The following is a 22,290-nucleotide window of genomic DNA, read 5'->3' as shown; positions in this document are numbered from 1 at the left end:
AGCTGAAAAAGGCCTTTAAATGTGTCGATACGATGCATTTAATACAAAATATTAAGATTTAATTTGATAGAAAGTAGAAAAACTAAAACTATGTTTTAAAATATTTCAGACAGAATCACTTTAATGGGTCCTGATTTCTAAAAGTACAGAAGTATCAGCAGCAAACTGAAGTTAAACTATTGAAGTGAAAGTTTGGTCCTTCTGACTGACATTTCATTAAATATGACATCATCAGATGAACTGGGAGAAAAAAAAAACTGATTTCTGGTGAGATATTTGATCATCTGCATATTTATTGAAATGAAACCACGTGAGAAGTTTGTGTTTGATGGAGCTGTTACCGACTCGGAGACGTCTGAAATGAGACCCGACTGCACGCTGCGTGTTTGGAACACAACTGGTTTCATCTTTAATAAAGTGTTGAAGTTTAAAAACGTTTTATTTCATCCATTGTGTCCAAATCTTCATGTGGAAACAAACTAAAGCTGTTAGATAAAAGATGAAACAGCATCGAATGGAAAAATACTCAGGTACCTCAAAAAGTACACTTAATCAATCAAACTTTTTGTACATTTTTGGTGCAGTTCAAAGTGCTTTACAGATGATTGACAGGCCGATAATAAGAGTTATGACAGTTGTAGACCAGAAATAATCAAATAAATTGGAGAACAAATGAAATAACACGGTTAAAAGTAAAAATAAGACAATTAAAAAAAACAGACAAACCTATGCGAGACGATGGAGATAATAGAAACGTGGAAGATGGATTTAAAAGATAAAACGGCAACAAGAGATAAAGAACTAGAAACTAAAAATGCATTAAAAAGATCAAAAGTTAATCAGAAAGAAGGATAAAGAGTAAATGGACTTTCCACATTTGCCCGTGTTGCATGTCATACTTCACCTGTCTGCTTCTACAAAAGGTAAAAACACAGCTAAGAATAATGATCAGAAGAAGAAACGAAAGGAGGATTTTTTTAATGGGAACAATAAATTTAGTTTTAATTAGCAGAAGAAGACATTTGCATTCCTGGTTTTAGGTTTTTTTCCAATGAAAGCTGCTGCTCTTGTAAACAGTGAATGAACTTCCTGCTTCCTGCCTGCAGTCATTCGACCCACCAGGGGGCGGCTCGACAGCACCGCCTCCCACCCCACCTGTCCAACCTGCCCCTATAAGACACGCCCCTACCCCCCTTGCTCTGCCGCTCCCTGACTCAGGCCCCGCCCACTGCTGCTGCACAACAACCTGGATACGCTCCACATGTCCTGTTCAAACAGGCCAGCTCTGCTCGCTCAGGACAGGAAGCAGACGGCACTCATGTCGGTCTTCTGAGGATCTGAAGCGCTGGATGGACTCAACATGGGGTCAGACGACGCGTACAACTTTGTCTTTAAGGGTGAGTTCACGCTCGGTTTACTTGTTTTGAATGCATTTTAATATCCTCACACGCTTCCTTGATATTATTATTATTATTGTATACTTCACAGTTTCTATGAATCTTGAGTCATATCGTTTATTTAGGACGTGATTCCAGTTCAGCACGATACAGGTTGATGTTCCCGACAGGAAGTGAACTTTTTAATTCCTGTTTACGGTTCACAACAGCTTTAATAGACATAGTCGTTATTCTCCCAATAAATAACAAATATAATCAATCGTTAGAGCACCAAACCTGCAAATACATCACGCTCTGTTCTTTATGAAATGGCACCCAAAGACTGGACGTAACTTCCAGGTCTGAAAAATGGTTCTGATCCAGAAGTGTCTTCAGCTGCAATACCAGCGAGTGCCACTAGAGGTCGGCTCCAAAAAGCCTCCGGCTCCATAGACTCCCATTCAACTTCTCTCATCAAATCCAAAGTGAATAAAATGTGTCCATCAGTTATCTCGGTGTTGTTAGCTAAAGTCCTGCTCCAAACCGTGATAAAAACACGTTACACCTCTAATTAACGTATTACCTCTTCAATCTGTGATTTGGACTGTTTCTTCAAAACCTTTCAGGAAATCCCTCCTGCTGGCTCCTCCCTCTTTCCAGACCCTCTATGCTACGCTATGCTAACCGCCTCCTCATTAACGGAGGGATCTCCTCCTGTAACCGATGGATTATAATATACGATATAAACTCTTCCGCGTCTCAGAGCGTCGGCAGGTTTTTCCTTCCACCGGCGATTCGCTGATAACGCCGGTGAACTAATCGGTGACATCTGATTTTTTGGGGAATGTAAGTCAGCGTGTTATTAAGCTGCACACGAGCACATTTATTTAACACACAATGCACATTTTTAGAAACTCTTAATTTAAACCCTCCACAATGAATTTTGCATGATGAATATTTCACCGTGTTACATTTACAGTCCTCGAAGGTCACGAAAAACAACAACAAAAACGGAGTTCTTCGCTCGTCCTGCGTCACCATGGAAACCAGGGGGTGTTTGTTTGCGTAAGAAGTTAATCAGTAGGAAAAAAAAAGGTCCCAAGCAGTCGTTGAAGTGATCCGGCTGTAGTGAAACAATAACCCGGTAAAATATTTATTCTAAAATGTTCCTCGACCGCGAGCTTCAGGTTGAAAACATCCAGCAGGTCAACGACTTATTGGTGCTTTTGTTTTTTTTTACTTTATGGGAATCAAAAAAGTGCTGACATTTGTTTTTGTTTTTTTCCTCATCAGTTTTTTTCTTTTGTTTTGCAGTTAATTGTTGATGCTCATTTCTTTTTTTTTTCTTTTTGGAGCATTTTAAGGAGTTCTCGCCAATGTTAGTTTTAAATGTTGAGGGTCAAAGTTCATTCTCAAACCTCGGAAAGTAAAAACAAGTTTTTTTAGTCACCTATTAATCTTTTAACATTTGTGAGTTAAGATGTTCTTCTTTGAACTAAGTGTCCGTATCGTTTAACATTTGGGGGATTGGTATTTTCTCAGGTCTCTATGCTGGCCAGTGATTTGTTTAGTTTAGCTTAGCTTAGCTTGGCATACAGAGTGGAGGTGAAGGGGAAACAGCGAGCCAGTCTCTGTCCCAATGTTAAAAAAAAATATGCTAACCAGAACCTCTAAAAGTTTAATCTCAGTGAAATCAGAAAATGAAAAATGATGCAGATTTAGAATTTAGCTTAAAGATGGAAGCAGCTAGCATACGGAAATGTCCGAATAGTAAAAGTTTGTCACGTGTAACTCCCGAACTGTGGAACTAATTTTAGTTTGTGATTTAACAAATGAGATATGATGCCTCATAGGTTGGTATCGGTTAACTGCTCCTGCATCCAGTCTTGATGTTAAAGCAGCTAATCCAATCACCAACCATCAGTGATGTCATCAACCATCAGTGATGTCATCATCCATCAGTGATGTCATCAACCATCAGTGATGTCATCGTTGGTTTGTGAACGTTATGAATCCTCCAGTTCAGATTCTGTCCGTCACCATCTTTGTTAGTTCGGAGCGGTTTGGAGCAGGAAGTGACCATATTTGGACGAGCTGGGGGAGGAGCCAGCGGTGGATCTGACCAATCTGATCGGAAACCTGACGTCTGTGAGCTCTACTGAATATTTTTCCGCTCAGCTCTGGCATTTTGTCGTCTTTTAAATGTTTTGCCGTTTCTGCTCTCTATGAATTTATCACCAGCCGGACGAAGAGGCCGGACATTTCTCCACAGCTGGTGGAGACCAAAACGTGACGCTTCGTCGGTGTTGTGTTGGCTAATAACGGCGTTTGTCATCTTTTAAACTCCCATCACACCCAAAACTAACTCTGCAATTAATGGCTTTGAAGATGTCACAAGAAGTTGGATTATCAGATCCGTACGCCTCGGCAACAAGCTGCAACTGTGCACACATTTCTGTTTTCACAGTGTCGTCATGCGGGGCAATTAAGCCGAACCCTTTTTTATTAATTTAGTTTCCTCTCTTTCTCTCTGAGTCAGCTGCTAACAACTGAAACCCAAACATTAGTCACTGAACGAAAGCACAGAGGTCGTCGGTGTGACTCCCGGTGCTGTTTACCCGACAGGTCAGTTTCCTCGAGCCGAGATTAAAGGAAGCAGCGGCTGAACTCGTTCCACCTGATCTGGAGTCGCCTTCCCTTCCTTCGTTTTACACTCAACAAAGCTTTCCTTGTGACAGATCTTTTTTTTTTTTTTTTTTTACAGACGACGAAGAGTCATAAAACTGCTCGTTGAAAATTAGGAAGCAAACTGTGAAAAGTAAAATAAAACTTTGTGTGTTTGTATAGAAATAAATAAAAAGCAGCTGCGTTTGTTACAACTCGCCCCTCATTCTGAGCATGCTGGGATTTTATACACCCGAACCCCCCCAGGGTGATTATCTCCGTACCAAGTGATATTTAACTCAGTATGTTCTTCATCTGCATTATTTTCTCTGCGTGACTTCTGGAGGAATGAAAGTATTTCCTAACGGTGAGATCAGACTGAGACTCAGACAGATAAGACGGAGGATTTATTGAGCAACTAAAAAAAAACAAAGACACACCTCGACTTCAGGACGAGTTGAAACGTCGCAGGTTTTTTTTTTTTCTTTGCAAAACTCAAACTTAAAAATAAACCTCTCATTTAAAAATGCTGCTGTTTCATCCGCAGTGGTTTTGATCGGAGAATCCGGCGTCGGGAAATCCAACCTGTTGTCCCGCTTCACCAAAAACGAGTTCAACCACGACAGCCGGACGACCATCGGGGTGGAGTTCAGCACCCGGACGGTGCAGCTCGGCAGCTTCACCGTCAAGGCTCAGATCTGGGACACGGCCGGGCTGGAGCGGTACCGGGCCATCACCTCCGCGTGAGTACCGTCACAGTCACAGCGTATCGTACCAGTTGTTCCGCCCGCCGCCGTGTTTGTGCCACGTTTGGAGGAGATTCCCACGATACGTTCCTGAAAATATCACGAGCACGGGCCAATGTGATTGGCACAGTGACCTTTGACCTTTGACCTGTCACCACCAAAATCTCATCAGTTCAATCCTCGGTACCAAGTGAATGTTTTTGCCAATTCTGAAGAAATTCCCTCAAAACATTCCTGAGATATCATGTTCACGTGAACGTGTTGAATTTAGGTCACTGGGGACCCTGACCTTTGACCTTTGCCCCCCCCAAAATCGAACCAGTTCAATCCTTGGTATCAAGTGAATGTTTTTGACAAGTTTGAAGCAAGTGGCAACCATCAGTGATGTCATCATCCATCAGTGATGTCATCGTTGGTTTGTGAACGTGATGAAGCCTCCAGTTCAGATTCTGTCCGTCACCATCTTTGTTAGTTCGGAGCGGTTTGGAGCAGGAAGTGACCATATTTGGACGAGCTGGGGGAGGAGCCAGCGGTGGATCTGACCGATCTGATCGGAAACCTGACGATACTACGTCCCGCCCACCGATAGCTGTAACCTGACTGCACCACAGGCCTGTCAATCAAACAGACACGCCCCCAAAAACAGGTGTTCTTGAATCTTCTTTTCTAATGAATGAGGGATTATTTTCAGATGGACCTCCAGAAAACTAAGAAGAAGGAGTGACTTTAGCTAACAACACCGAGATAACTGATGGACACATTTTATTCACTTTGGATTTGATGAGAGAAGTTGAATGGGAGTCTATGGAGCCGGAGGCTTTTTGGAGCCGACCTCTAGTGGCACTCAGTGGTATTGCAGTTTAAACCAACATTTCATGCTCGTTCTATTGCTCCGTATCTGTTCAACAACCTGGTGGTGCTGTAATCAGTCCAAAAAACAACAACACTCATGGACGGGCAGCGATCCTGCGTTTCCTCTCCAACATCACACCTGAACAACCGACCGGCAGGTGTCCGTCTCCCGTCTGTCTCCCGTCCGTCTCCAGCCGGCTCGCTCGCTTCCCAAAATCCCATCCAGCCCTTCCTTCATTTGAGGAACTCTCAGCGGGCCGCCGCTCCATCTGAGCCCGCCGCCGTGATTCATTCTTTTCTTTTAAATTAAACTAGAAGGATTAACACTGGAAACTGGTTTTAAAACAATAGAAGCATGTCAGTTTTATTTTTAAGACATGGGAGAAAGAAATCGGAGGATACGCCGCCCGCTGGATTAGCTCTTTTCTGACAGCTCGGCTTTTTCAGTAATTACTTGCCGACTTATTCCGGCATGCAAATTCTCACTCCCATGGAATTTCCCATTTGTGCTGTAACAAGCAGCTAAAACCTATTAAAGGGGAATTAATTATGCAGGCTGGAAGAAGAGCAAGGGGGGTGGGGGGGGCAGAAATGTAATTGTGAAGGAAGTATTTATTGGTTCGTAACTTCAGAGCAATCAGCGGTGATATTTTTTTTTCTCCAAATTTTGACAGCGGGATGAAGCAGCTGCCGACGATATTCTCATAACACGAATGGATCAAATGTGTAAACTATCACCTGACTCAGCAGTTCCAGCTGCAGCATTTTGGAGTCTTTAAGCAGAGATGAGGTGTTTTGGAGCTTTAAGAGGGAAAAAAAAGATGGATGAAACACAACAAAGGTCATTCTCAGGAAGTGGTGGAGACCAAAACAGCTGTTACTCCCTCCTTCCCTCCAAAAAAAAAAAATCACTATCTAAGATCACAATAATTATAATTGAAAATAATTCAAGCAATTTCCACAATATTTGAAGAAGCTTGCAACTTTCCAAAATTCCTGCGATTTCTTTGCCAAAAAACAACAACCAAACACTCAATTAGAAGCTCTGCTGAAGGTATTCGAGCACAAAATAAGCCTTTCAAAATAAAACAAAAAGGGAATATCGACAAACAATTACCTCTCACCATCATCACCATCATCATCACCATCATCATCATCATCATCGTCATCAAAATAAACCACATGCTGGCTGAGGTGATGGGGCTTATGGGAAATGTGGTCTCATCACAGTACTTTCATAAAACCTTCGTTTATGTGCATATAGTGTGTTGAATTAATATTATTATTATATTTACAGTACTTCCTTTTTACAGCAGGTGTATTCTTTTACAGCCACAGGCTCTTTTTTTACACATTTTTAAACCTTACGTCACATTACGAGAAAAGCTGCGTGAGAAAATCAAATATTTATGACCTCAACAGCAACAACAACAATAATAATAATAAACTTTATTTGTAGAGCATCTTTCATACAAGAAAAGCAGCTCCAAGTTTTTCACAGAGAGAATTACATGCAGTGTTTGACGTAAAAAAAAAACGATCTAAAGGAACATTTAAAAAAATATAGAAAATAAATGAGATGCATAACAAACAGATAAAATGCATAAAATTAAACACAAATAGAGTTAAGATATATAATAAGCCATATGCATTTTACAAACAAGTTGTTGCAGGTTTAAGTCGCTGTGAGTTTGTCACCGTTGAACGTGGTTAAATAATTTACACTTTTAACTGTACAGGCGTCTGTGAGGACGCCCGTGTGACGTAAAGTCCGCCTCCTCCCGACAGGTACTACCGAGGCGCCGTCGGAGCCCTGCTGGTCTACGACGTCACCAAACACCTGACCTACGAGAGCGTGGAGCGCTGGCTGAAGGAGCTGTACGACCACGCCGACCCGCACATCGTGGTGATGCTGGTGGGCAACAAGAGCGACCTGCAGGCGGAGAGGTCCGTGCCCACCGAGGACGCCAAAGACTTCGCGGGTACGAAGCCGGCTGACATGAAAATCAGCGCACGTGATTCCTATTTTCACTCTTCATAGACAATTACTTTATCGAGTGTTTAAATACAACAAAATGGAAAAATGAACATGAATGTAAATTTAATAACAAACAGCTTGTTTGTTTTTATCCAGAAAAAAAAGGCCTTCTGTTTCTGGAGACGTCCGCTTTGGAGTCGACGAACGTGGAAGCGGCGTTCAGCGACGTCTTAGCAGGTAATTCACTCCAGTTCTTTTATATTAATGATCATCAATGATTTTGTCTCCTTGTCTTTCCTCCTTAAAGACCAATAAATGATGTGCACATTTTCCCATAAACAAGGCAGATATTTGCCTGTTTCACTGTTTTTTGTTGTTGTTGTTTTCCTCCCTTTAAATTAAAGCCGGGAATAAGTTTGTTTTGTTCCACAGACTGAATATAAAAAGTGTTCGTAGCTTCCAGGTCTGAAAAATGGTTCCCTAAGTGGGATGTAGTATTGTCAGATCCACCGCTGGCTCCTCCCCCTAGCCCGTCCAAATATGGTCACTTCCTGCTCCGAACCGTTTCCGACTGTATAATTATACCAAATGTGATTTTCCTGCCGCAGAGATCCACAGGAAGGTGAGCAGTAAAGAGGTGGTCCGAGGCTCCATCAGCGCCGTGGCCCTGAACAGCTCCACAGCAGAGAGCGGCGAGGAGAAGAAGCCCTGCTGCAGGAACATCTGACTCCGCCCCCCTCCCCACTCGGGGTGGGAGGCTCCTCCTCCTCCTCCTCGCTGGGTGACGCGGGGCTGGTACGAACGGTTTCCGGCTCTACGACTGATTTCAGAGTTCAAGCGATGCGTTCGTAAGACGATTGAAAAAGCGACTGAATGTAGCTGGAGACCAACGTCGAACTTTTAAGAGACCCCTGAAAGCAAAAGGTCAAAGGTCACACGCTAAACTAAGATTATTTATAACGTTTAACAGAGCGGCTGCTCCGACGACTCTCCTCCGATCAGCAGCTCCATTTAATTCTTCTGTAACGGGACCGACTGCGTTTCTGTGAGCAATAAATGACTTTTAGGAGACAACTGACCTGATGTGTTTTAATTTGTCTTCTAACAAAACATCCTTTTCACAGAAGAAAGTTGGAAAAAAATAAATAAAAAAGGTGTAAATCATGAAAGTGAATGATCTGCTGCTGCTTTGTGGTTTGAGGCTTAAAGAATACGTTCCACTCGGAAAATAACAGATTCGTAACGTTTATTAGATTAAAATGAAAAGTTAGCTTTTAATCGCAACGACACGCACTTCTGATCTTCACGTGACAGAAAGTTCAGATGTTCAAAGTATTAAAAACCTGTTTGGCTGAAATCTCGTTCGCCTTCACAGGAACGCTGCGATGAAACGTCAACATTTAAAGACTTCCAGGACACAAAATGTAGAAAAACTTCTGATGCAAAAAAAACAGAAATGAGTTTTCAGTCAGAAAGAGCAGGATCCCTTTTTTTTTTTTTAAATACTTTTTCACTTCCTGCGTCGGTGCGATCCCGATCTGATTTAACGAACCACAACAACACTGAAACAGTGTAAAAACTGCAGTGAAATCTTCACATATGATTGTTGTTGTTTTTAATATGGAGCTAAAAGCCATTTTGTGTTTATTTGTGAAAAACACCAAACACCTTATTATGACATCATTTTATTTTGTTCTGTAATCTGATTTTTTTTTTATGTACGTAATGGTACATTTATTTGTGTCTTGATTGTTTACATCATTCAGCGTCAGCAACAAATCCACAAATCTGTTTTTCACTTTCTGGACTATTTTTTTTTTTTTGCTCATCTCTGATTTCTGCTGAGAATTTTTGTATCATTTGAACATTTATTGAAATAAAACCATGTGAGAAGTTTAGAGGGAAAAACAAAATCCCTGTTTGATGGAGCTGTTAAAAACTGCTGTTTGGAAGATGTCAGGTTGGAAATGTCTGGTTTCATATTCAATAAAGTGTTTCAGTTTAAAATACTCTTATTCTGGATTATAGGAAGTATATTTCCCTCTAAAATATAGTGGTAATAAAAAGTAGCATGAAATGGAAATACTCAAGTAAAGCAGCTCAACGTTGTATTTAAGTGTATTTACTTTCTATCACAATAAAAGTATTATTGGATTATCAAAATTGATAGATTAATTTTGTCTAATCCATTAATCAGATCGTCATTGCTGCTCTACATGACTTGTTTGCTGGGTTTATGGAAAAAGTGTGATGTAAAGGGCTGATAATAATAATAATATTATAACAACAATAAACTTTATTTATAGAGCACCTTTCATGCAGTGTTTCACATGAAAAGAAAGATATAAAGGAACATTTAAAAGTATAGAAAAGAAACCAAAATGCATGAGAACAGATAAAATGTGTAAAATGAATCATAAAACTGATGTCTAATTCTTCATACTTTGTCTGGGGGGGGGGGGGGCTCTAAAGTCTCAGTCGGACCCCTCGTGCCTTCTTGGAGAGCTTCCTCGCGCTGTTATATCACCCAGGCTGCAGTGACACGTCTTACTTTCAGGTATTTCGGTGACATCGCTTTTTTGCCAGCAGCTCGTGAACCTGAAGGCTCCATTATGGATTTTTTTTTTTTTTTTTTTTAATAATAACTTTATTGAACAAGATGTAAATTTACAAAACAGTGTAGACGTATTAATTACTTCGTAGAGAAAAGGTAGCAGTGTGGAAATAACAGGTAGAACAAGTAGAATAAGAGATAATAAAAGTAAAAAAACAAAACAAATACAATAAAAATGTATGAATATAGATGGTTTTAAATACATAAATGATCTTTGATGCAAAAATATCACGGGAGAAAAATATGTATGTATAAAAATGAAGCCTCGATTAGTACCTGTTGAGGCTCGGGGCCGCTGACGTCATCAGTCAACGGCCGGAGGACAAATCATGAGCGACGGCCCGGCGGACCAATCACGTCAGCGCCAGTGGCAGCTGACGATCAGCTACTGGCCACTGGGAGTGGGGGGAAGGGGCGTGGCTCCCGGAATGACGCGCCGTCGCTGCCTCGGTAATGACAGAGGAGAAGGAGACGAGTCGGAACTTTTCTAGCTCGTAGTTGGTCCTTCACTTCATTAATGTCCGACGACTGCAGCAGCTTTTTGGATCCTCGTGCTCTGACAGCTGTTGATTAGTCTCGCTGTCGTCTGGGTCGTCGCGCGAGGCGTGAAGTCGCGAACGGCGTTCGGTTCCGGTGTCGAAGTAAAAAAACAAAACAACAAGAAAACGGCAGAAGTTTTTTGTTCCACTTCGAGTAAAGAAGAGTCGCTGAAAGAGGAACTATGACCAACAGAGAGGACGAGTACGACTACCTGTTCAAAGGTGAGTGGCCGGACGGCTCCTCCAACCCTCCACCTGTCAGCAAGTCATCTGATGCCGAGGTGTCGGGGGTGGTGCCCCCCCCCCCCCCCCCCGGTGCCCCCCTGGTGCCCCCCGGTGCCCCCCTGGTGCCCCCCCGACAACAACGGACGTGGAGACACCTGCTCGTGTGTGTGTGTGTGTGTGTGTGTGTGTGTGTGTGTGTGTGAGTGAGTGAGTGAGTGAGTGTGTGTGTGTGTGTGTGTGTGTGTGTGTGTGTGTGTGTGTGTGTGTGTGTGTGTGTGTGTGTGTGTGTGTGTGTGTGTGTGTGTGAGTGTGTGTGTGTGTGTGTGTGTGTGTGTGTGTGTGTGTGTGTGTGTGTGTGTGTGTGTGTGTGTGAGTGTGTGTGTGTGTGTGTGTGTGTGTATGTGTGTGTCGCGGGTTAAGCAGCATCTAGCTGTGGAGTCATCATCTCTGCAGGCCGATGATGCAATCATCCCGGGATGCGGAGTGGGGGGTCGGGTCGGGTCGGGTCGGTCGGTCGGGTCCGGTCCCGTCGGTCGGTCGGTCGGTCGGTCGGTCAGGACGACGTCTCCGACCGGCCTCCACCTTCCAGATGTGTAGTTCTGCTAACTCACGAACTGGACAGCAAATGTTTCAAATATACCAACAGGTGAAGAACATCTCCGAATAATTAAAAGATTTTATTATTCTCTAATACATAAATATTCATATTTTAACCTGAAATATGTGACTCAAATAAGGGCACAAAATGTCCTGTTTTGTTGACATTTATTTCACTTCCTCATTGTTGGATGATTATAATCATTATTTGTCCTTAAAGAAAAAAGATGCTGTGGCTTTAATATAATTATCAACATCAGGAAAACTTTTGAACTTTTAATAAAGGAAAGAAAATATATAAAACAAACAAGTGAAGAATATATTTCACATTTTTAGACTTGGTTTATATATATATATATATATATATATATATATATATATATATATATATATATATATATATATATATATATATATATATATAGTTTAAGCTATTTAAAAGTTGTTTAGAAAAGTTTGCCAGATATTTTTAACACCGTGTGGAAACACTTCATCTGCTTTGTCTATTTGGTCTCAAGCGAAGGGAAATGAAGCGACCACGATCTGTTCAAACACAGAACACGCATGTGTTGTCAAACTGGAAATACCTGTGTGAGTGTGTGTGTGTGTGTGTGTGTGTGTGTGTGTGTGTGTGTGTGTGTGTGTGTGTGTGTGTGTGTGTGTGTGTGTGTGTGTGTGTGTGTGTGTGTGTGTGTGTGTGTGTGTGTGTGTGTGTGTGTGTGTGTGTGTGTGTGTGTGTGTGTGTGTGTGTGTGTGTGTGTGTGTGTGTGTGTGTGTGTCCCACAGGATAGAGGAGACGGTGATTTTTACTCGATCGCTCTGGTCACGTTTTCTTTCCGGTGACTAAACCACCGATAAGACATTCAGTCTTTCTTGTTAAACCAGAAAAGACTTCTTCTTCTTCTTCTTTGTTCTCACAACTTCCTGTTTGTCCCTCGCCATCGGACGGTGTGAGTCGAGCTGATGGAGACGTCGTCCCGCCGCCCGACTCATCCCGTCTCTCCCTCGAACTGTTTCGTGGTCATTTTTGATTGACACCTTACGAATCCCGGCACTCTTCTTTCTTCTACTTTTAATTAACAGCACATTTCGCAACACTGCTGAGTAAATTATGGTAAAGCCAAGTGGTGAGCATCAGTGATGTCATCAACCAGCGGTGATGTCACGAGTTCAGAATTTGACCACATTTGGCCCACTGATAGCTGTAACCTCAGCCTGTCAATCAAACACCCCAGAAAACAGGTCTCTTTGAAGTTTATTTTCTAATTAACTGGATTATTTTCAGTTGGACTTCCAGAAAATTAATCTGGATGTCTGAATTCAGTGAATAACACAGAAAACTTTATTAAGTGAGAAAATTTCATTAAAGAAATTGAACGGGAGTCAATGGAAACTGGGCGCTTTTTATTATTTTTGGAGCCAACCTCTAGTGGCACTCTGTGGTATTGCAGCTTTAAGGCGTTTCTGCAATTGGCTTAATTTTTTCAGAGCCGGAAGCTACAAACACTTTTTATATATATATATACGACTGTAAATGAAGACGTGTAATTGTGATCTTTTATTCCATTCATGGGGTGTTCAGGACGTCGGGATGAATCTCTCCGAGCAGACAGATCGACTCTCAGATTCTCAGTATTAGTGCGCGTCATTCTTCCGTTGCTACGACGATGCAGGTTTGTGCGGTATAATAGGAGAGCTGTCATCATTTTTTTTTTCTTTTTTCCAGCTGAAGAATTCAAAGTCAACAATAGGCGAGTGAATGGGTGTGTAGACGCAGCCGTGACGATACCTGGCTGATGCCAGACGACATGTTAAGTGTTGCATAATGATTTATTTTTTGGTCCTCCGCCCAAAGATCCTTTGTGTCGGACGAAACGGGAGAATCACGGCGTCACACTGTTGTGATTAGTTGTGTGTGCTTCTCATATTTGTCTTTATACATTTTTAACCGACCCATGCGGGGGGAAAGATTTCCTACTTGCGAACGTTAAACTATTGCTTAGTTTATTTATTACTTGTTGCTTCAACAGGATTGCAAACGCAGCGCTCGATTGGTTCATGCAGTTTCAACATTCCTGCACAAGTTCCTGTTTCCTAACAGCAGGGTGGCGGTTTGCTCGGTTTCCCTTTGACACACTGACTCACCTGACATTTATGGAAGTAGTTTTGTGACAAACACTCTTAACCTACTGATGCCCGCTGCAGTAGGTGAGGACTTCCCTTTTTATTGTCGTGATTTAGTGTAAAGCATTAAAGGCCGTGCTTTACAGTAAAAACCCACCTGAAGTTTATTCAACCAATCAGCAGCCAGCAGTGATGTCATCGTTGGTTTGTGAACGTTATGAAGCCTCCAGTTCAGATTCTGTCCGTCACCATCTTTGTTAGTTCGGAGCGGTTTGGAGCAGGAAGTGACCATATTTGGATGAGCTGGGGGAGGAGCCAGCGGTGGATCTGACAGATCTGATCGGAAACCTGACGATACTACGTCCTGCCCACCGATAGCTGTAACCTGACTGCACCACAGGCCTGTCAATCAAACAGACACGCCCCCAAAAACCGGTCTTCTTGAATCTTCTTTTCTAATGAATGAGGGATTATTTTCAGATGGACCTCCAGAAAACTAAGAAGAAGGAGTGACTTTAGCTAACAACACCGAGATAACTGATGGACACATTTTATTCACTTTGGATTTGATGAGAGAAGTTGAATGGGAGTCTATGGAGCCGGAGGCTTTTTGGAGCCGACCTCTAGTGGCACTCGCTGGTATTGCAGCTTTAAGGCCTCATTTTTCAGACCCGGAAGCTACGAACACTTTTATATCCAGTCTGTGGTTTTAAGACTTTTTGTGAATTGTAAAATAGTGTCCCGACAAACTCGGGCAATTTGTAGAAGGTTTGGATATATATATATATATTTTTTTAACTTGATACCAACTGACGAGTTTATTATTATAATATAATTTATTAGACAATCGTAACAATCCCCCATATAAAGAATGCATGAATTCATGGCGCCAAAACCACAACACGGGTTATTTCACGTATTGTGAACTTTCATGTCATCACATTGAGTATCACTTTATATTTAAAGACTAATCACTGACCAGACTGCGTACATGAGAGCAGCGTCGCCTCCTGTGGGTCTAATTAACGGGAACCTGAATCCGTTGACTTCGTAGCCTCCTCCATCGTCTCCTCTGTCCCACTGCTTTAATGTGAAGAGACTCCGGGCGAAGTTACGGCGCTCAACACGTTGATAACAAACAGCTGACAGATACCTGCCAGTCTGATCCTCTGCAGCTCATAACCATCCACTATTACAATAACCAGCGTCTTTACGACGGCGTAAAACACGCCGGCCGTGTTCATATTCTGCTCGTTCAACGGGGGTTTGATTTATTACTCGTATTATCTGTTTTCTTTCACTTGTGGATTTTTGTTGCACTTGAAAAAAATAATAACGAACATCATCGATTTAACATAAAAGTCTGTTTTGGTTCTTCTGCTCTGAAGAAGCAGAAATAAAACCAGCTCTCAGGACCCAGTTTTAAAGTGGCATCTCTACTGCATAGTCATAATTATCAGATATTATAATTATCCTAATATCCTTCCGAATGGATCAATAATGTGTCAGTCCTCCCTAATATATAAACATGGATTTTATTCATATAATATCCAACCAGAACAACTTTATAATACAGTGATTTCTGTAATCGATGTCTCTCGGGGTTAAAACTGACTTTAAACTCTTGCCAGGTGAAGTGTGCTGGCTCCACCTGGATCCAGGTGGTTGTGGTCTGTTGTAACCTCAGTGGGAGTCCCCTGAGTTCCTGCTCGGCCTCTGATGGTCCACAGTGAGTCAGATTTAATTAGAGAAAAAAACTCAACTCAAACCCGGCTCGTTCGGTTTAACGTCTTTGTGCCGTGACGGGCCGTTGAACTTTACGATTAGAGGACGACATCGGAGCCACACACTGTTTCCCTGAGAAACACTGAGAATTTACTGGATGATGTAAATCTAGAGACTCATGTTGGGTAAAGGGGGTGGGGGGCTGGAGGGTTAACTAAATCTAGATCATGCAGTAAGGTCGACCTGCTTTGGTTCTTTATTAAGCATCAAACATCAGTGACCTCACCATGTTGGTTTGTGAACGTTATGAAACTTCCAGTTCAGGAAGTGACCATATTTGGACGAGCTGGGGGAGGAGCCAGCGGTGGATCTGACCGATCTGATCGGAAACCTGACGATACTACGTCCCGCCCACCGATAGCTGTAACCTGACTGCACCACAGGCCTGTCAATCAAACAGACACGCCCCCAAAAACAGGTCTTCTTGAATCTTCTTTTCTAATGAATGAGGGATTATTTTCAGATGGACCTCCAGAAAACTAAGAAGAAGGAGTGACTTTAGCTAACAACACCGAGATAACTGATGGACACATTTTATTCACTTTGGATTTGATGAGAGAAGTTGAATGGGAGTCTATGGAGCCGGAGGCTTTTTGGAGCCGACCTCTAGTGGCACTCGCTGGTATTGCAGCTGAAGACACTTCTGGATCAGAACCATTTTACAGACCTGGAGCTACGAACTCTTTTATATCCCGTCTGTGAGCTCTACTGGATATTTTTCCACTCAGCTCATTTTGTCGTCTTTTAAATGTTTTTGGTGTTGTTTCTGCTCTATGAATTTATCACCAGCCGGATCGTCGGTGTTGTGTTGGCTAATAACGGCGTTTGTAATCTCTTAAACTCCCATCACACCCAAGAACACGTTTATATCCAGTCTGGTTCCCTGACATCGTTCTGCAGGATCACCGTCTCTTCTTTGTTTTGGCGCCGCCCTGCGTGACCTCGTCCTGACCCTCCTTGTCTTTGTGAAAGGAGGTTGTGTTGCAGCAACGAGTCGAGCCGGTTGTGTCAACGGTGCATCTGACTGCGCTGATCCTTCCCTTTTTCTTTTTGTCCTCCTCCCGTAGTGGTGCTGATCGGAGACTCGGGCGTCGGGAAGAGCAACCTGCTGTCCCGCTTCACCCGCAACGAGTTCAACCTGGAGAGCAAGAGCACCATCGGGGTGGAGTTCGCCACGCGCAGCATCCAGGTGGAGGGCAAGACCGTCAAGGCTCAGATCTGGGATACGGCGGGACAGGAGCGGTACCGGGCCATCACCTCCGCGTGAGTACCGCCCCAGCACCGCTGCGTCGTCATAGGCAACAGTCACGTGATGTTTTGTCCGCATGGTGATTAGGTTATCGTATCCATTGTCCATCCACGAATTTAATTTACAATCCCTTTTTTCAACAACAACAACAAAAAAAATCACTTTTTTTTATCATATCCAGATGATTTTTTTCAGATCGTATTTCGTTACCACCTCGTCGTTGCCACGCCAACCCAACCCATGCAGACCGAGTCCGATCTGTTCACCTGCAAATAACAAAACAGACAGATCTGTTTTTAATTAAGAATTTTTTTTTTTTTAAATGCAGAAGTGTTATTGCAGCTTCCTCCCCACGATTTTGACATCCCCCCCCTCCTCCCACCTTGCAGGTACTACCGTGGAGCCGTGGGAGCCCTCCTCGTCTACGACATCGCCAAACACCTGACGTACGAAAACGCGGAGCGCTGGCTGAAGGAGCTGCAGGACCACGCCGACAGCAACATCGTCATCATGCTGGTGGGCAACAAGAGCGACCTGCGCCACCTGCGGGCCGTCCCGACCGACGAGGCCAAGGCCTTCGCAGGTACGCTCACCTTTTAACCTCACGGGAAAATATCTGTGCGATCTGAACACGTTTGATAAAAGTCCCGCCCTGAACACGCCTGTATGGTAATATTCAGTCATAGTCACAGCGCCACCTGCTGGCAATAGGAAATTACATCATTTCCAATGCTTCTTCCAGCTGGTTGATCGCATCGACATCAAATCAGTTTTCATTTTTACTATTTTCACACTCGCTCATACTGAAAGGTATTTTACTTAAACGTGTTCTGCAGATGGTAAACGTCCTCGGCTGAGAAGGGAGCAGAGACCTAAAGCTGCCGTTTTAAATGAATTAAACTTTGGTTTATCTTGAACCCCCTGAGAGTTTCCAGCTTTGTTTCACAGCCTCTCTGTTCACTTCGAGTCTCTCTTCACACGCTTATTGTTTCAGAGCCTTCGACTTGTCTGATTTCGGTGCCGCTGCTTTGACTGGTAAATGACTCCAGTTCGGACTGATTGAAACAAAGAAAGTCAAACACACACACAAAAAAAAACAGTCACTTCCAGTTTGTCTGTAGGAGTTTGTTTTTCTACACCGCCGTACTAATTTATCAAACCTAGTTTACATAAAAACGATGTTGTGGGCTCATCTATGCAAAGTCTGTTATAATGGTACTCCGAGAAGAGCAGCAAATGGACCAATCAGATGCCTCAGCTGTCTCACCCCAATAATGGGCCAATAACTTCATTATAATTTTATACCATAACTTTATTTATAATTGTCATATTTTTTTAGGATTGAAATGTACAAATTATAATTGTTATTATGATTAGTGCTGAAGAAGTAGAAACTGAGAAATGTTATTGTTTTATGAAAAATATGTGCTTATTTAAAATTTTAATGGCAGCAACATGTAAAAAAAAAAAGTTGTGACAGGGTCAACAAAAGACTGGAAAAGTTCTCATCTCACAACATAGGTTACCATGGCAACAGATCAGTGGCATAATTGGCTATAAAAAAGATGATCTGAGAGTGGAAATCACAGCATGGGCTCAGGAACACTTGTGAAAACCATCGTCTGTGAACACAGTTCATCGCTGCGTCCACAAATGCAGGTTAAAACTCTCCAAAGAAGAAACCAGATAGAAACATGATAGAAACCAGATAGAAACATGATAGAAACCAGATGGAAACCAGATAGAAACCAGATCCAGAAACATGCAGCAGGAAGAGTTCAGCTGTAAATACGAACGATGACGTCAGAGTTCAGTTCAGCTGTTTGAGGTTTCAGGGTTTCTGTGTCTGCTGTCGATGTTTGAATACATTCATAATGCTGCTTGAAGCCACAGTACAGTTCCTTCACAGTGTCTGATTGTAAATGCAAAGAAATCATTAAATGTCCTTTTAATTACTAAAGTGATCGACGTCTGCAAATCAAATAGGAAACGGTTGAAAAATGGACCTTCAGACGTTTGTGATGAGAAACTGAAATCAGCGCCGGAACAAAAACACCTGAAGTTCGAAATATCGTTAACTTGTTCGTTGCATTTTGTGTTTTTTCCAGAGAAACACGGCTTGTCCTTCCTGGAAACATCAGCATTAGACTCTTCTAACGTGGAGCTGGCCTTCCAGACCATTCTCACAGGTGAGCGTTTCATTTATTTTCTCTTTATGTAAAAAAAGAAAAACATAAAGTAAGAAAAAGTTTGAAAAACAGAAGCTCCGCGGCCGTCCAAACTAATTAAGAGTTATAAATGTATGCAGTTCTGGAAGCGTTTCCATCCTAACACAACAACGCCTCGCCTCGGCCACTAGATGGCAGCACAATCCATCCAATCGGCCCTCGGCCTCCATCCCTGATGTAAAAAAAAAAAAGAAAAAAAAAAGCCACCTGAATTTTTTTGAGGTCAAAAACATTTAACAACTTAAAGAAAACCAGAAAACAAGAGTACCAAATGTCCAGAGAAATAAATCCTCGTGTGTTTGCTCCCCAGGAGGAACACGGCCGCACCAACAGCTGTATTTTATGTTGGAGATGTGAAAACATGGAGGAAAGAAAACAAACCAAACAATTGTTGTGACTCAGTGAACCTTTCAGAGCGCTGAAAGGGACGAATTGACCCTCCGTCAGTGGTCTGTCGTCCGTTTGAATCCCCGGAGGCCTCGGCCCACAAAAACAACTTCAAACCGACCGGCTCCATCGAGTCCACGCTGATAATTAGCTCGTTAAGGGAGGAGCGGTAGTTAGCAGCGCATTAGCACGCCGGTACGCAGTCGACCTTTCGACCCAGAGGAGCTTCTGCAGGTCGGAGGTCACAGAGAGGTCACCTAGAGGTCACGGAGAAATAATCCCGGTTCATCGGCCGTCGGTGTCGATAGGAACGAGTCTCGTTCTGCTTCAGACCTTCAGCAGATTTTATTTGTGGACCGTCGTGCTCCACATCTGGATGCAGGTCTGCTCCCGGGTCGATCAGCTGATCGCCTCCGTTTAAACCCACCCCCCTTCAGAGGCGTTAGTTTGAAGTGTTGGATGAAAACGAAAAGCTTGATCTCCTTATTTTAATGCTAAACCTGCTGCGTATTGTAGCTTCAGACGAAGGCCTAAATTAAGACCCGATCTCATCACGTGACACGACGACGGAAAGAATCCTCGGCAGCTGCCGGGCGTCTCAACAGCAGTTGTTGTTCAGGTTTTTGGGGGTTTTTTTGTGCCATGCTGCTTCTCACAATATGTTCCACTTGTTGGCCCACCGGGTTTTAGAGGCCAAATAAAACCAATCCTATAACTCATCTCCTGTCCCCCCCCCCCCCCCCCCTCCCTCCTTTCTCACCGCCACAGCCATCTACAACATCGTGTCACAGAGACAGATGTCAGGACGGAGCGACTCGGACTTTTCGCCGGCCTCCAACGTGGTGCCCATCATGGTCGAGCCCACCCAGAACTCCTCCAATAAGGGCGTCTGCTGCCAGACCAACTGAGACTCCGCCTCCTCCTTCACCTGCAGGCGGACGGGAGACAGACAGACAGGCAGGCAGACAGACAGGCAGACATGCAGGCAGGCAGACAGACAGACAGACAGGACTGGGTTTGATTTGTCTCCAACGGGGGGAGGGGGGGGAGTTTTAGATAAACAGTCTAATGAAGAGTTGAACACTTAAGTTTCTGTCAAAGCTTCTTTTAATTTTTTTTTTACTTGCTTTCAGTTTCACCTCCAACAGACTGACCTTTGACCCCTCCGTCACCGCTCTGTCCTTCCAGTTTGTCCTCCCTAAATGTAGAAAATAATGTCCCTTGAATATTTATTGAACACTAGCTTGACGTCTCGTCCGGCCGAAGGGGTTTCGCTCGCTTCAGCTGGTTCATGCTTTTTTTTCCCTGCCTTCAGTCGTGTGTGTGTGTGTGTGTGTGTGTGTGTGTGTGTGTGTGTGTGTGTGTGTGTGTGTGTGTCTGTGTGTGAGTGAGTGAGTGTGTGTGTGTGTGTGTGTGTGTGTGTGTGTGTGTGTGTGTGTGTCTGTGTGTGAGTGAGTGAGTGTGTGTTTGTGTGTGTGTGTGTGTGTGTGTGTGTGTGTGTGTGTGTGTGTGTGTGTGTGTGTGTGTGTGTGTGTGTGTGTGTCTGTGTGTGTGTGAGTGAGTGTGTGTGTGTGTGTGTGTGTGTGTGTGTGTGTGTGTGTGTGTGTGTGTGTGTGTGAGTGAGTGAGTGTGTGTGTGTGTGTGTGTGTGTGTGTGTGTGTGTGTGTGTGTGTGTGTGTGTGTGTGTGTGTGTGTGTGTGTGTGTGTGTGTGTGTGTGTGTGTGTGTGTGTGTGTGTGTGTGTGTGTGTGTGTGTGTGTGTGTGTGTGTGTGTGTGTGTGTGTGTGTGTGTGTACGGAGGGCTGAGCAGACTTTTTTTTTTTGTTCCTTAAACTTGCCGTCTGTATTTTGGGGTGGAAGTCGGAGCGGTAACATCCCTCCTGACGGTGACTCGCACATTTCTTCTCTTGATTGCTTTTGATCTTTTTGTTTTGGGGAGGCTTTCCTCGCTCCGTGCTCACTTTGTACTCCGCAGATGAGTCATGCCCCTGCAAGCTTTCTGCACAGCGTTAGCTCTGAATGAGAAGCTGTGTGTGTGTGTGTGTGTGTGTGTGTGTGTGTGTGTGTGTGTGTGTGTGTGTGTGTGTGTGTGTGTGTGTGTGTGTTAGCTGCATCGCTGGTGGACGGGTTAACTGGCAGCACTGATGACCGCCTCACCTCTGCCCTGAACCTCTGGGTGCTCCAGGAGAGATAAGGGAATTGGTTTAAATGCATGGACAACCCTCTGCTGCTGGTGGGTGGAGGGGTGGAGGGGTGGATGGAGGGATAATGTTTCAGGGGATGAGGTAGTGAGGGCACTCAGCCCTGCTCTGCTCCTTGTGGTCTCTGATGTACCCGAGATGGCTTGTTTTACTGTAAATGAAATCCTCCACCTTTCTGCTTCTCTCTCTTTCCACCGTCTGTAACTGGAACAGGACTCTGGCCTTCTGGGATCTCCCCGAGGTCTGCCCGGGCTTTCACTTCCTGTCGGAGGCGGGGAGGACTTGGGTTTGTTAGTATCTAATAGTCGAATAGACGAGGAGAGGCTCGGTCAAATCCCCCCGCCCCCCCAAAAAAAAATAATTAAAAAAAAAAGGTGTTGTGGACACGGACTGTGTTTCTCCTGCTGATGTTGGACTCTGCCGGTCTTAAACCGGGTGGTGTAGGTTAGAGCTTTTTAAAACATTCATTCTAATATATGTATATTTGGACTGCATATGTATAAATAAATCTCCTTTGTTATAGCCCCCCGTCTCTTCTGATGTCTCCACACGTCCGGTTAGAGGAGCAGAAATCATGCAACAAGTTGGGAATATAATCTATTTAATTCTGAGTGTAAACTTTCGTTTGATATTTGACGACGTTCTTCCTCTGATCATTGAGATTTATTTTAAATCAAGGCATCAATTTTAGGAGCTCCAGTTTTCAAAACAGAAAAATAACACACT

The 22,290-nt window shown here is 43.4% G+C and overlaps 2 protein-coding genes across 2 annotated transcripts; both read left to right on the top strand.

The window, feature by feature from the left end:
- The first annotated feature begins 1,153 nt into the window (after positions 1 to 1,153).
- rab25b (RAB25, member RAS oncogene family b) lies at positions 1,154 to 8,694 on the top strand. The gene is made up of 5 exons (XM_069715085.1): positions 1,154 to 1,397; positions 4,588 to 4,783; positions 7,427 to 7,620; positions 7,773 to 7,853; positions 8,225 to 8,694. Exons 1-5 carry the CDS (start codon positions 1,361 to 1,363, stop codon positions 8,341 to 8,343), a joined length of 627 nt encoding a protein of 208 aa, XP_069571186.1. The 5' UTR covers positions 1,154 to 1,360; the 3' UTR covers positions 8,344 to 8,694.
- A 1,961-nt stretch (positions 8,695 to 10,655) lies between these two features.
- On the top strand, positions 10,656 to 22,089 carry rab11al (RAB11a, member RAS oncogene family, like). Its single transcript, XM_069715084.1, has 5 exons — positions 10,656 to 10,991; positions 16,568 to 16,763; positions 17,139 to 17,332; positions 18,858 to 18,938; positions 20,133 to 22,089. The coding sequence occupies exons 1-5, from the start codon at positions 10,952 to 10,954 to the stop codon at positions 20,270 to 20,272; spliced, it is 651 nt and encodes a 216-aa protein (XP_069571185.1). The 5' UTR covers positions 10,656 to 10,951; the 3' UTR covers positions 20,273 to 22,089.
- Positions 22,090 to 22,290: the final 201 nt, after the last annotated feature.

This window comes from Brachyistius frenatus, unplaced genomic scaffold, assembly GCF_029030835.1.
Source record: "Brachyistius frenatus isolate BFR_SWC_R1_liver_20210118 unplaced genomic scaffold, ASM2903083v1 Contig_137, whole genome shotgun sequence".
In the NCBI taxonomy this organism is placed as follows: Eukaryota; Metazoa; Chordata; class Actinopteri; family Embiotocidae; genus Brachyistius; species Brachyistius frenatus.
This window is presented reverse-complemented; position numbering and strand designations above follow the sequence as displayed.